The sequence below is a fragment of the Balaenoptera ricei genome, chromosome 2 (genome assembly GCF_028023285.1).
Source record: "Balaenoptera ricei isolate mBalRic1 chromosome 2, mBalRic1.hap2, whole genome shotgun sequence".
Lineage (NCBI taxonomy): Eukaryota > Metazoa > Chordata > Mammalia > Artiodactyla > Balaenopteridae > Balaenoptera > Balaenoptera ricei.
Window position 1 is genome coordinate 128496913 of NC_082640.1, and position 14306 is coordinate 128511218.

A 14306-nucleotide genomic window follows, 5' to 3' on the forward strand; every position below is an offset into this window, starting at 1 on the left:
GTGTTCTTTAGAGATGAGTCCAGTTAATGAAATTGCTGGGAAGTAAGTTATGCGTAGTTTCGGTTTTAATAGATGTTGCCCTTTGTCCTCAAGAGTAGTTATGTGTGAAGAATTTGAGAGTAGCTATTTCTTCAATACTTGATGTAAAACTTTTTTGAATATTTCCAGCCACATGAGTTAAAAGTTTTCTCATTTTTCTTTCTTTATTTTTTGTAGTTCTTTTATTATTAGTAAGCTTGAGCCCCTTTTCATGTTTATTGATCATTTGTATTTCCTCCTGTAAATTGCCTGATCCATTTCCCTCTTGCTTAATAGGAATTCTTAGTATCCTTTGGATACTAATCTTTTATATATATATATATATATTTTTAAAATTTATTTATTTATGGCTGTGTTGGGTCTTTGTTTCTGTGCGAGGGCTTTCTCTAGTTGTGGCAAGTGGGGGCCACTCTTCATCGCTGTGCGCGGGCCTCTCACTATCGCGGCCTCTCTTGTTGCGGATCACAGGTTCCAGACGCGCAGGCTCAGTAATTATGGCTCATGGGCCCAGTTGCTCCACGGCATGTGGGATCTTCCCAGACCAGGGCTCGAACCCGTGTCCCCTGCATTGGCAGGCAGACTCTCAACCACTGCGCCACCAGGGAAGCCCTAATCTTTTATATTTTGCAAATATTTTCTTAGTTTATTATTATGTATGTTATTGTTATACATCAAAAAACAAAAGTTTTTCAAATTTTGTTATAGGTAAGTTAATTTATTTTTATGGAATTTTTGTTTTCTTTAAGACTTATCTTTAGATAAAAAAAAATATTCTCTGTTTTCTTCTAAAAATTTAAAATTTTGTTTTGATTTTTAAGCCTTTAGTCTGGATTTTATTTTTGTTTTAATGTTTAGTTGGAGAGTTATTTTTTTCCCCATTGGATAGACAGTTGTTTTAATATTGTATATTGGTTTATCAATTTGAAATATCACTTTTATCTTAAATGTCCATATTTGCATAGGTCTGTTTCTTAGACATTTTCTCTATACCATCGGTCTCTTTATTCCAGAGCCATAACCTACCAATATCAATGCTTTTATCAACTACTTCCTGGAAATTTTGCTTTCCATTTCTTTTAAATTCCTTAATCATTAGATTAAACTATTTCTTCACATTCTATGTGAAGATGCTTATTGTACTTGATTAGCAAACAGTATTGAATTAAAAAAAAAATTCAAACCCTTTATCCATCTTTATAATTCTCTTCTCAACCGTGCTGATGTTCTTGTTATGTGATAGACCCCCAAATTATTAAATAGTTACCCAAGGAACTATTGCAATTCAAGATTTGTTTTGGAATGAAAAGAGATGAATAACACTTTTGTTTAAACTAGACATCTTGAATGTTATTCTAATTTTTAGTTTACGAAATTGCTTCACAATGCACTGTACATTCCTTCCCACTCTTTTATTCCTTTTTTCCCTGATTCTTTTCCTTCTCCCATTATTTCTTTTCAATCATCTCTTTTCTTAGAAGGGTGGTAGGAAACAAAGGTAAGAAGGCAAAGAAGAAGGGAACCATTCATGTCCTTATTTGTATTTTAGTCTTTGGTCATATGCTTTCTACATAGTTTTATCTTATTACATTGTGTGTGTGTGTGTGTGTGTGTGTGTGTGTGTGTGTGTGTACATGTACATATACATGTATATGTGTATTTGAATTTGACCAGAATACCATTGTTTACTTGTTCATCCTTCCTTATTTTTCTTTCAGGGCAAGCTTTACCTCCTCTGTGATATCATTTCTGACTCCTCCAATCAGAATTAGATAGGCCATCTCTCATATTATTTGTATGCCCTTTTATTTAAGGCATTAATTTATTTGTTTTTATTTGTTTCTGTCACCATAAGGGCACAGACTGTATCAAAACCAACTTTGTATCACTAATGCCTGGCACATAATAGGAGCTGGTAGATTTAATTATCCCAGAGGAGGGCAATGTGGACATATGATTGATAAAATAGAATACTTGTAGCAAAATTTTGTATTTCTGAGGTTATTGATATTGTGGAGATGTATTTTAGAAGCAAAATAATGATATGGTATCTTGAGAGCTCATTGAGAAAGAGTTGGGAAGTTTTCAGGTTTCCCCATCTTATCCTTATCCCCTTGCCCAGCTCTGCCATTTAATTAATCCCATGTTTAAAGTAGAAAGGGAAAACTCAGTTTAGATCTCAGTGGTTGGTATTGGCCTTTTCTTCCACTGGGCTAATTCATTCAAACCATTGAGACAGCTCTGAAAGGGGGAGGAAATGAGCCTTCAAGACTATCCGGATCTTCCTCTTTTAAGTCACATCCCTTGACCCTTGAGAGCTCATTAAATATAATTCTCTTCATTGACTCTAGTTGTTGCCAGGTGGTATCCTTGGCTTTGTGTGAGAAAGATGTGTCAATAAGGTCCCATGTGGCTGAGTCAGATGACAAGTGACATATCCAACATTGTATGGAGTTCACATTATGAACCACAGCCTGAGACAGTCATGGAAGGTAGTTTGAGGCCATTTGTCTGTACCTGTTAGGATGGGGGAGAGTCACACAGTTTATCCCGTTTGTCCTTCGCTATATTTTTGAAGATTGGCAAATGCCTACTTAATCTATCGAAGTCTACCATCACCTATTGGAGATGAGATAGACTACCTATATTTTTTCAAGAATGATGAGTTCCACAAAGACTCATGAGTTATTACCATTTTGTCATCATAAATGACAAAGGAGGCTGGCTGTAGAAGCACCTCAGTTAGAGTCTGTGCCTAAATTTGTGTCTCTCCAGATATCCTTAATCTGAGTATTGTGAACCTTCCATTCCTCTTTTGAGTCAGAGATCTTTCCCTTTAGTTTTGGAGGGATGCTAAATTCCAAAATGTTGAAGTTACTGAAAATTTGATTACTTGATGACCTCAATGATACTCTTTCTGCTTTGGTGACCATTTCTTTTATCATTGTCAGTTCTACTAAATTTCTTGCTATGTTTACAGCATATTCTGCTTTTTCTTTCTTTGCTAGTAGCTAGCTCCTCAAAGCCTTTTTTGATATATTGATGTATCTGCTTCCTTCCACTGTTATTAAAATTGAAAGTTAATGTATGTAACTAAATTCTATTCATATATTCTAATTTACACATAGTAATGGAAACTATCAAACTCCAGGGTAACATTATACTTGTGTTTACTACAAAAGCAAAGTTATTGCCTTTAGTAAAGTGTGTAATTTTCCTAAAATTGTCTACTGTTATCTACCAAGAATACATGTCAGTCTTTTATTTTATTTATTTATTTATTTATTTTTGGCTGCGTTGGGTCCTTGTTGCTGCGCGCTGGCTTTCTCTAGTTGCAGCGAGTGGGGGCTACAATTTGTTGCGGTGCACGGCCTTCTCATTGCTGTGGCTTCTCTTGTTGCAGAGCACGGGCTCTAGGCGTGCAGACTTCAGTAGTTGTGGCACGTGGGCTCAGTAGTTGTGGCTCACGGGCTTAGTTGCTCCGCGGCATGTGGGATCTTCCCGGACCAGGGCTCAAACCCGTGTCCCGGGCATTGGCAGGCGGATTCTTAACCATTACACCACCAGGGAAGTCCCTGTGTCAGTCTTTTAGAAAGCAAGAAAAATATCTACATCCATTATATTAAACTTAAGGAAACTCGATTTATTTTTATCTTAATGAAGATATTTTAAAAACGTGTTTTCTAGGCCAACCGTATCCTGATCCAGTTCTTCCTCCACAAAGGCAAGACAGATTTTATTCTAATTCTGGTAGACTTTCTGGACCAGCAGAACTCAGAAGTTTTAATATGCCATCTTTGGATAAAACGGGTAAGAAATACTTGTGTGTATGTGTTTTTTAATAATGGTGGCATACTAAAGAACTGGAAGCTGCATAAAGGACTAATATAATTGTGATCTCTGCTTAGCTCTTAAGGCCACAGTCTGTTTCCTGAGAACTTCCTGGTTTTATGTTTCTTGTTATTTTGTACACATCCATGGCGTCTGCACATATGTTGGTGGTTGGTTTGGGCACCATTGTAATGAGTTTACTATATGAACCCAAGATGGTAAATTTTACTGTGTTCTGTGATTAATTTCTAGTTTTTCCAGTCCACTGACATATATCCTGTTTAGTAATTAGGGAAATTAGGCTGGTGTGAATGGATATGTTACAGTCTACCAGAAAAATAATTTGAGTGCATACTCTGTTGATGGGTTAATCAATTACCTTGTTTAAACCTTTCATGCTTAGGTAGATTTAAATTTTACTGAGCAATCAACTGTTTGTCATGGGCTCTTTTTCTTAAACCACTTCACAGCAACCCATTGAAGCTGGGAAATATATATATCCAGTGTATCTATTAGAAGTATATAACATTAAGGAAATAAAAAGATTAAAAGTAAGTAGAAAGTTGAAATTTATGAGTTAAAGCTTTCTTCAGGAAAAGGTATATATTTTAGGGGAGGGGGGTTATCCAGTTGAAACATGTATTATTTTAGAAACTCATTCTTCTCTGAATAATAAAGCAAGAAAGCAGACCTGTGACCTGTTTTTCTGTTATTATAATTAAGTTAATTATTTCTAACTGTTTGGCTTTTGAAATTATTTTCGCCCATTAATTCAAGCTTAATGGAATGAAAGTACATGTATGATTGAACATCTGTTTCTAAACTAATGCTATTTAAAATTTTTCACATGTCCATTTTTTTTTGTGATAGAACAGTATCCAATTTAGCAAATAATTTTAAAGTGCTTTCTGTTTGGAAGGTACCCTGCATGACATGGTAGATAATATAATTACAGTAAAGTATAGTTTTTAGCTGTAAGAAGCTAATAATTAAATAGGAGAGAAGGACAAATATATATGCTTAACTAATACTGGTCAGAATAGTAAGTCCCATGAGAGAATATGTTATGTTCACAGAAAGGGAGAGCTCCCATATAGTTGAAGGATAAAGGAAAACTCCATGAAGGAGGTGGCATTTGAGCTGCTTTTGAGGGAATTTGAAAAATTAGTTAAGAGGTAAGGATCTGTGCTAGTAATAATGAACAGTATAAGCAAAAACAAAAGAGCATGAGTTATTGATGGAGAATGGCTGTAAAACTGAGCTATTAATCCCCTCATACAAGATCTTATGAGGGTTAAATGAGTTAATGTGTGTGGAAGTATTTTGTAAATAGAAAAATTTCTATATATGTAATATATTATTATTGGTTTATCAGTTTATGGTATTTACATGAAGGAGAGTGGTGAGAGATAGGTTGATACATTAACTTAGCACTAGTGCTCAGTAAATGTTTATTGAATGAAATGAATTATCTCATTTAATCTTCACAATGAACCTATAAAGTAGATGCTATTATCCTGATTTTACAGATGAAGAAACCAAAGCTCAAAAAGGTGCTCATGGTCTCAGGTAGGAGGTATTAGAGCCAGGATTTGATCCCATGTCTGTCTGACTCCAGAGCCATTGTCTTGATCCCTATACTGAAATGAGAGGGTAGTGGATCAATTTAGTGCATCAACCCTGCCATTGATGCACTAAATATCTATAGAATGCTTACTGTATGATAGGCACTGTGTGGTATCTGCTGTATTTCTGTGGTGAATAGGTCAGCATTCCTTATACCTTGAGGTCTAGTAAAGGTCTGTAGGCAGTTGCACTATATAGTGACAAAAGTAATGAGTGCAAAATGTTATGGGAGCATATGGGCCACTAGCCACTAACCCAGATGAGAGGTGGTGGTGGTTTTTTTTTTTTTTATAAATTTATTTATTTAATTTATTTTTTGGCTGTGTTGGGTCTTCGCTGCTGCGCACGGGCTTTTCTCTAGTTGCGGCGAGCGGGGGCTACTTTTCGTTGCAGTGCGCGGGCTTCTCATTGCGGTGGCTTCTCGTTGCAGAGCACGGGCTCTAGGCGTGTGGGCTTCAGTAGTTCTGGCATGCGGGCTCAGTAGCTGTGGCTCATGGGCTCTAGAGCACAGGCTCAGTAGTTGTGGCGCACGGGCTTAGTTGCTCCGCGGCATGGGGGATCTTCCCAGACCAGGTATCGAACCTGTGTCCCCTGCATTGGCAGGTGGATTCTCAACCACTGCGCCACCAGGGAAGCCCTAGGTGGTGGTATTTTGAATGTGGGATTGCCAAGAAAATCTTTTTGGAGGAAGTGACATATAAGCTGAGAATTAAAGGAGAAATTAGCTGGGCCAAAATGATGTTGATAATGTTTTGGGAGGAGAGAATAGCATCTTTAAAGACTTAGAATTAAGAGTGCCTCTTAAATTATGGCTGCAACATGGAGTGAAAGGTGCACTTCAGGGAATATTGAAACAAGTAGTGAAGAGGTAAGCAGTGCATAAAGTTTTCAAGGACCTACAAACCTGTTCAGAAATATTGGCCTTATTTGCAGGATAATAGGAACACATTGAAGGGTTTTAAACAGAGAAATAATCAGATCAGATCTGCATTTTAGAGAAATTGCTCTGGTTACATTATGGGGAATCGATTGGAGGGTGCGGTTAAAGATTGGAAGGAGGGTAACTTTTTAGGGGACTGTGACAAGTCTGCAGGGTTGATGGTGGTGACTTAGCAGAGCAGATAGATGTGAACAGGCACAGAAAAAATAGAACTGGGAGGACTTAAGATTGAAGGCATGTGGCAGTGAGGGAGGAGGAGGAGTCTTGGCTGATGCTCAGGTTCTTGGCTGTGGCACTTGGACCATTCCTTGTTCTGAGACAAGGAACAAGGAGCAGCAGAACATTTGACAGGAAAGATTATAAGTTACATTTTGAACTTACAGACTTAGCTGCACCTGTGATGCACCTGCATGACTATTCAAGTAGGCATTTCAAGCTCTGAAGTCCTGGGGGAAATATCTAGATCTGAATTATATGTCTGGAAATCTGTAGTGATATACATCAAATTAAAGCTGTAGGAGTGGATGAGATTTCTCAAGGCAAGAATGAGAAGAGAGTAGGGCTGAGGGTGGAACTCTGAGGAGACCGCCGCTGAGGAGTAGTGGAGCCCACCAAGACTGAGGAGCAGCTAGAAAGGAGAGACAGAGAAGGTACCATCCCAGTAGTTGAAGGCTGAGAGGATTTAAAGAGGGAGGGAGTAGTCAACAATGGTGAGAAATAAAATTAAATGAGGACTAAAAGTTCTATTTTAATTTAGCAAAAAAAGAGACTTTTCTATCTTGGGGGAAGTAACTTCATTGGAGCAGTGGGTGTTGCACATAGATTGCACCACAGTGAGGACAAAATGGGAGGAATTCTGAATAATGTATATAGAACAGTTTTTCACTGTGAAGGGGAGAGCTAGCTGTAAGGGGGTGATTCTCTTTTTCTGTCTTATTTTAAAATAGTAGTTGGGAGAGACCTGCTGATAGGATGGGTCTAGCAGAAAGGGTGGAGGGAGGCAACAGAGAGAGGAAGATCCCTGTGGAAGCTGGAGGAGGGGGACTCTGAGTACAGAATCAGGGTCTTAGATTGTCTAGAAGAATCCTTTCCCATGATAATAGGAAGTAAGATCATGGGAATATAGTGGCTGATACATTTATATGTTTGGCTACAAAAAGTTAAGGGAGTTTCTAAGTGACTGGTGTAGTAGGTTTGAGGAGAATGGAGGTTTCAAATTGAAGGGAAAACTGGCTTAGAAGATGCAGAAGGAAGCCTAGGCAATAGGCAGCTGGAAATGTGGCTGGAGGTCTGTCAGCCTGGAGTGGAGACAGTCTACATGGCTCTGTGGTGTAGTTTACCCCCAGAAGTGCTAAGTGGCTCAGGTATAGGCAGAGTGGAAGCAGAGAGTTGAATTAACGCAGGACTGAATGTTGTCAAGCACATGTGAAACATGGCCAATAGGATAAGGACACTAGTGACGGGCCGTTAGTGATGGAGTTTGAAGTCTGCTAATTAGGGAAGGAAATGCAGAAAGGAGGAAACTGAGAGTTAGATCAGAGGACTGGAGGCTTCAGTGAAATCCAAGGACAGGTGTAGCGGGAGTAGCTAAATGAGAAGGCTGGGAGAGGACACGTAGTCGTGGTCGGAGAGAGGCTTGTTTGAATTTATGTTCTTAGAGCCTGAGCAGTTCTTGATGATAAAGTCCAGAAACATTTATTTAGAAGCAGTGGCTAATCCAATTGTTAGTCTGTGTTACATGATGGAAGAGTAAGGAAGGAAAGATGAGAGGGAAGAAGGGAGGAAGAAAGGAAAGGAAAGAAGTAAGGCAGGAGAAAAATGAAGGAAGAAAGGAAAGAAGGAAGGCAGGAGAAAAATGAAGGAAGAAAGGAAAGAAGGAAGGCAGGAGAAATATGAAGGAAGGAGGGAGGGAGAGGGATGCTACCTCCTGGAAGCTTCCGTAATGATGCTCTTTTCAGGATTGCCTAGGCACAAGATAGGGAAACCACAGTCACACACCTTTGCAGAACTCGTGAGTCTGCCAAAATTTCCAGGGACCTCAAGCTGTTCTTGTGGCCCTAATACAGGATGCTGGTGTCAAGCTGGTTGTCAGTGTCCTTTGTGATCTCTTGATCTAAGAATGGAGCGATAAATCATGTATTTTTCACGGTTTAACTTTTATGTCTAGATGGGCCAGCGTCTTCAGAAATGGAATCTGGTAGAAATGACAGCAAAGACGATCTTGGTGTAAGTATTGAAAGTGGAATTTTAATCCATGTATTCAGGATCTTTCTAATCTCTTGGTTTACTAGAACAGAAATTTAGCTAGCCATCTAGTTTTTGATTAAAAGCTGCTTTTTCCTTTTCCACAAATATACTTCGTACTTAACACTATAGCTATTTCCTTTCTGGATTGTACCCTATGGTGATAAAGTACAAGGTACAGACTTGAGGTTTGATTTAGTTTATATAGTTAAACAAGAACTTGAATTTTCCCCCTTGGATTTTTTATTTGAATGTTTTAAAGTATGTTTTTTGTTTACCGTGCTTACAGTCTTGGTTTTTGGTCACCTTGGAAATATTAACATAAGCATCTTTTCTTTTTCTCAGTATATGCTTGATAAAAGAAATGTATATTTTGGTACTCTTCGACTATTCTTATGTTTTATCTTTAGCCAGATTATTACTTTGTTGGTTAAAGCTGTTTTCTGTTGAGTTAATAAAATATTCATGATAGCTAAAATTCATCTGATGTAGAAAACCGAATCTTTCTCTGGAGCCTTTTAGGATATCATAGACTGCTTTCTGCCTAGGTGCCTAGATGCTTTCTTCTAAGCCTAAGCTTTTCAGGAAAACTATTGCAGATTTTGCTGTTGTTTAATGACTGCCATTTGTCAATTTGCTGTAGAATTTAAACGTGCCTGATTCATCTCATCCCATTGAAAATGAAGCACCTGGCCCTGGCTTGGTTCCTCCACCTCACCCTCCAATCAGAGGCCCATTGTTTCCAATGGGTACAAGGGGTCCTTTCATTAGAAGGGGTCCTCCTTTTCCTCCACCTCCTCCAGGAAGCATGTACGGAGCTTCCCGCGATTATTTTCCACCAAGGGATTTCCCTGGCCCAGCACCTCCTCCATTTCCAGGTATGCTTTTTTTTTAAGGTTAATATATGTCTTATAGAGTAGATCAGAAATATTAATTTTACTTTCTGTTCATGTAGTAATACAGTGGAGGAAAATTTTTCTCAGCTTCTGTGTGTGTGCCATTACTTTTCCAGATTGGGAAGATAGCCAGCCATCAGTAATGAGGCCTCATCAGTAATGAGGCTTCAACTTGATTTATCTTAATAATATGCAATTATTTCTATGATTTAGTATCAAGAAAATCATTGGCTCTTTGCAGCAGTCTTATGTTAAGACTAAAATTGTATCTTATTTGATAGAAATTGGGTACTCTGTCAATTAGTAAAAGTAATTTCAATTTATATTTTTGCATTAAAATGACTGGCTAAAGTATTTTTTAAAATCTTTTTTTCATAAGTAGCTCCCATGCAGTCTTATTTGTTTAAAACCTAAAATGTGTTTATCATGTTTGGACTAATTGTTGAATTTATTGAAATTCCTCATAGCCTCACATACAAAAAACGGAATAATTATTGCTTTTATGTCTATGCATTGCCATTTAGAACTATAGGTTTCAGCAGAATAAATACAGGGTTACCAAACACTAGGAAAAAGCCTGTCATTTGCCTAATATAGTCATTCCTTCCCTCATTCTGCCTCTATTTTTAAAGTTTAAGGTGAATTAAAATGAATTTTAATTGGGAAATTTAAAGACAGTTTTTGATATAACTGGAAATATTTTAGGATAATATCAAATTAGACTTGGGAATTACTGATCTGAGTTTTAAGTCTGGTGAAAATTATATTACATGAAAGCTTTTTTTAGAGTAAGTTTTACTAGATTTTGAAATAATTGTTCTTTTCAAAAAGTGTTAAGATGTTAGATTTTCATAGGACAAAAAAGTTGCACCTAAATTAATGATATTCCCTTTAATTGCGTGTAGTTGAAGAGAATATGTGTTGCTCAATGTTGTAAAAATTCATTTGTTAGATCAGGTAATTATTCTGGTGTCAACTTTTGAAAGTAAAGATAGGTACTAGCAGTTCTAAGCTAATGATTTACTGGGGCTGCAGTACAGGTGCTGAAAGTTAAAAAATGTCTTTTACCAATCTCTTTGAACAGTGAGAAATATCTGTCCACCAAGAGTCTTTCCTCATTATCTTCCCCCAAGAGCTGGATTTTTCCCTCCACCCCCGCATCCTGAAAGTAGAAGTGAGTTCCCATCAGGGCTGATTCCGCCCTCAAATGAGCCTACTACTGAACATCCAGAACCACAGCAAGAAACTTGACAATATTGTTGGTCTTTCCTCAAAAGTAATTTTGACTTCTCTCTCATTTTCAGTTTAAGTAACTGCTGTTACTTAAGTGATTATATTTTTGCTCAAATTGAAGCTTAATGGAATTATAATTCTCAGGATAGTATTTTGTAAATAAAGATGATTTAAATATGAATCTTATGAGTAAATTATTTCCATCTTATTTTATTCTAGATAGTATAATTATTTTAATTTAACCCATCCACTATCACATAAACAATAATGAGAGTTTTATATATGTAATCTTGCAGTTGGGGATAATTTGAACTCCAAAGGCTGTGTCTTTATTCCAAGAACTGTGTTTACTATGGTTGTAGACAAATGTGAAAGTAACTTTATGCTTAATTAAATAAATATTAATTGATTTAAAGACTTGTTTGGCATTGATAATAATAAAATCAGCTAGTTTTTTTAATAAATATGGCTCCATTAGTTAGTTTCTTTACTTCTGCCGATAGCTTTGAGGCTTAAAACTAATGCTTTATATGGGTCTTTCCCATTCAGTTATCTTAACCAAAAATGTGTCCTCTTTCTTGCAAATAGACATGAATGACCCAAAGCAACAAATTAATACACTTAAAAGTCAAAGTTCACTATATTTTAAAGAAAACCAGGATATTGTCTAATGACAAATTTCAGAATTTGGATCTTCTTAGTTCATTCACTGATTTCGTATGCAGGTTTTCTTTTTTCTTGTTTTTCTCTTCATTTGTAAGATATTTACTGTTTTTAGTGGGGAATGTTGAGATTTACTATAAGGTAACTGTATTGAGGCAGTGTGTCATTTTGAACTTTGGACTCAGTATCTTTAGAATGTCTCTCTAACTCAGGTTTGTGTTCTATTATTAGTCATCTTGTACATTAGTATGATTATGAAACGAAAGGCAATTAAGTATAGGTAATAAATATTATACTATTTATGTATAGAATATAGGCTAACTAGGCTTAGAAAAAAGGCGAAAAAGAAAGGATCTGTGTGAAATGCCTGGATAAAATAATAAGTAGAATGAGGATTATAAAAGCATCGTTACATTTGGTGTTAAAAGCCAGATTTCAGGGGGAAATAGACTATTTTTTCAAGTTGGAAAGGGAAAGAAAGAAGAACAATGGAAGAGGAGTGATGTGGAATGCTCCAATCAAGTAAAATTTTTTTGTTTGCCCTGGGATAGGGGAGACTTGTCTTGGCTTAAGACAGAAGAGAAGGAGAGAGGAGAAGGCAAACAAACATTAGTAGAGAGAGAAGCAGAATCGTAGAGGAGGCAAGGAGAGCATTGGATGAGAGCATGGTGGAAGGCAAGAAGACTTGATATGGGCTGACTGGTCTAAAATACTTTGGGATCCCAGAATAAAGGAACATAATTAGTTTTAAAATATATTTATTAAAGTAATATAAACAAATGGGAATAAATCAAATAATGGTATTTTAGGATGAATAGCAAGTTTTCTCCATTTACTCTTTATCCCCATTTATACATCCTAGTCAGTTTCTCTTTTAATTCTTATTTCCCTTTTTAATTCTGATGATTTTAGAATTTTAGAAGATAATCTTATACCTCTAATCTCTGATTTATCAACTTAATTTATTAAATTTATCAGTTAGTATATTGATTCCTTGAGATGAAAAATTGGGACTTAATGCACTTGTATTATTCCCATCCCCATTTTCCTTTCCTCTTCATGTTTGATGTTTATCCAAATTAAAGTTTTCTATTGTTGCCTTTGTAATTTTTAATATATTTAAACCTCTATTAGTATCCCTTCTCTTTATTCCACTTCCCTTCTTCCCCTACCCTGGCCAAAATCCTATTTTCTCTTAGCTATACATTTATATTTTCAAGGTTGCTAATAATTATATTATGCCTACAAGCATAACTTGTCTTCTTTTTTTTTTTTTAATTTATTTATTTTTGGCTGTGTTGGGTCTTTGTTTCTGTGCGAGGGCCTTCTCCAGCCGCGGCGAGCAGGGGCCACTCTTCATCGCGGTGCGCGAGCCTCTCACCACCGCGGCCCCCCTTGTTGCGGAGCACAGGCTCCAGACACGCAGGCTCAGTAGTTGTGGCTCACGGGCCCAGTTGCTCCGCGGCATGTGGGATCCTCCCAGACCAGGGCTCGAACCCGTGTCCCCTGCATTGGCAGGCAGACTCTCAACCACTGCGCCACCAGGGAAGCCCCTGTCTTCTTTTTTTTAATTTTTATTTTTTTACAACTGAAGTATAGTTGATTTACAAGCATAACCTACCTTCTGTACTTGGCCCACAGTTGATCTAAAATTTGAAAATCAGGGACTTCCCTGGTGGTCCAGTGGTAAAGAATCTGCCTTGCAATGCAGGGGACGCCAGTTCAATCCCTGGTCAGGAAACTAGGATCCCACATGCTGTGGGGCAAATAAGCCCGTGCGCCGCAACTACTGAGCTCGTGTGCCTCAACTGGAGAGCCCGTGTGCCTCAAACTACAGAGCCCATGCGCCCTGGAGCCTGCGCGCCACAACTAGAGAAGAGAAAACCCACACGCCACAACTAGAGAGAAGCCTGCATGCTGCAACGAAAGATCCTGCACGCCTCAGTGAAGGTCCCGCGTGCTGCAACTAAGACCTGACGCAGCCAAAAATAAATAAATTAAATAAATAATAAATAAATCTTTCAAAAAATAAAATAAAATTTGAAAGTCATAAGTAGCATTTATAACATTATCATCATTAAATGTTGTTCACCAGCAGACCAAATCATATACAGTTGACCCTTAAACAACATGGGTTTGAACTGTGCAGGTCCACTTATATCCAGATTTTTTTCAATAGTAAATACTATGGTATTACACAATCCATGGGTGGTTGCAATTTGCAGATGCAGAACCTCGGATATGGAGGAACCTTGAATATGGAGGAACTGCGGATAAGGAGTGCTGACTATAGGTTATACATAGATTTTCAACTGCATGGAAGGTTGACACCCTTAACTGCCCCCCCCCCCTGCCATGGACATTGTTTAAGGGTCAACAAGTATATGGACTGGCTCTGAGCCCAGCTTCAGGTTCTATCAGGCAGACTGACTCCCAGCCCCTGATAACATCAGGACAGCATCTGAAGGGATAGTTAAAGGGATAAGCCGACATTCAAGATATTGAACGGAGCATTATTTTGGACTGATATGCAATAGGCTTGGACATTTCAAGAAAGAATGCTTCTTGGTCCTGGCTGGATAACTTTCCCCTCTGTATAATATTTTAAATAGAAAAGTAAAACGTCGTCCTATAAGAAGAGTTAGAAAATGTTCAAAAGCCGAAGAAAAAACAATCATCCAGGGTCATCACCAAAACAAAATCATTTTTTGCATTTATGTTGTAGTTTGTCAGGCCTTTTATCCTTCAAGTATCTTTTGTATTGTAATTATGTCTATAATTTTATATTCTTTAATATAAATAATTTTTATGTAGTCATGGTAAAGCTCATTTTTAAT

General features: G+C 37.4%; 1 protein-coding gene across 9 annotated transcripts in view; it reads left to right on the forward strand.

Moving 5' to 3' along the window:
• MIA2 (MIA SH3 domain ER export factor 2) overlaps positions 1-10987 on the forward strand; it is a 104732-nt gene extending 93745 nt beyond the window's left edge. For all 9 annotated transcript variants that reach the window (XM_059914139.1, XM_059914142.1, XM_059914141.1 and 6 more), the window contains 4 exons: positions 3724-3846; positions 8601-8659; positions 9321-9555; positions 10658-10987. In XM_059914139.1, coding sequence (XP_059770122.1) covers positions 3724-3846; positions 8601-8659; positions 9321-9555; positions 10658-10824 — 584 coding nt within the window. In that variant the 3' untranslated portion in view covers positions 10825-10987. The remainder of the gene's footprint in view (positions 1-3723; positions 3847-8600; positions 8660-9320; positions 9556-10657) is intronic.
• The last annotated feature ends 3319 nt before the right edge of the window (positions 10988-14306 follow it).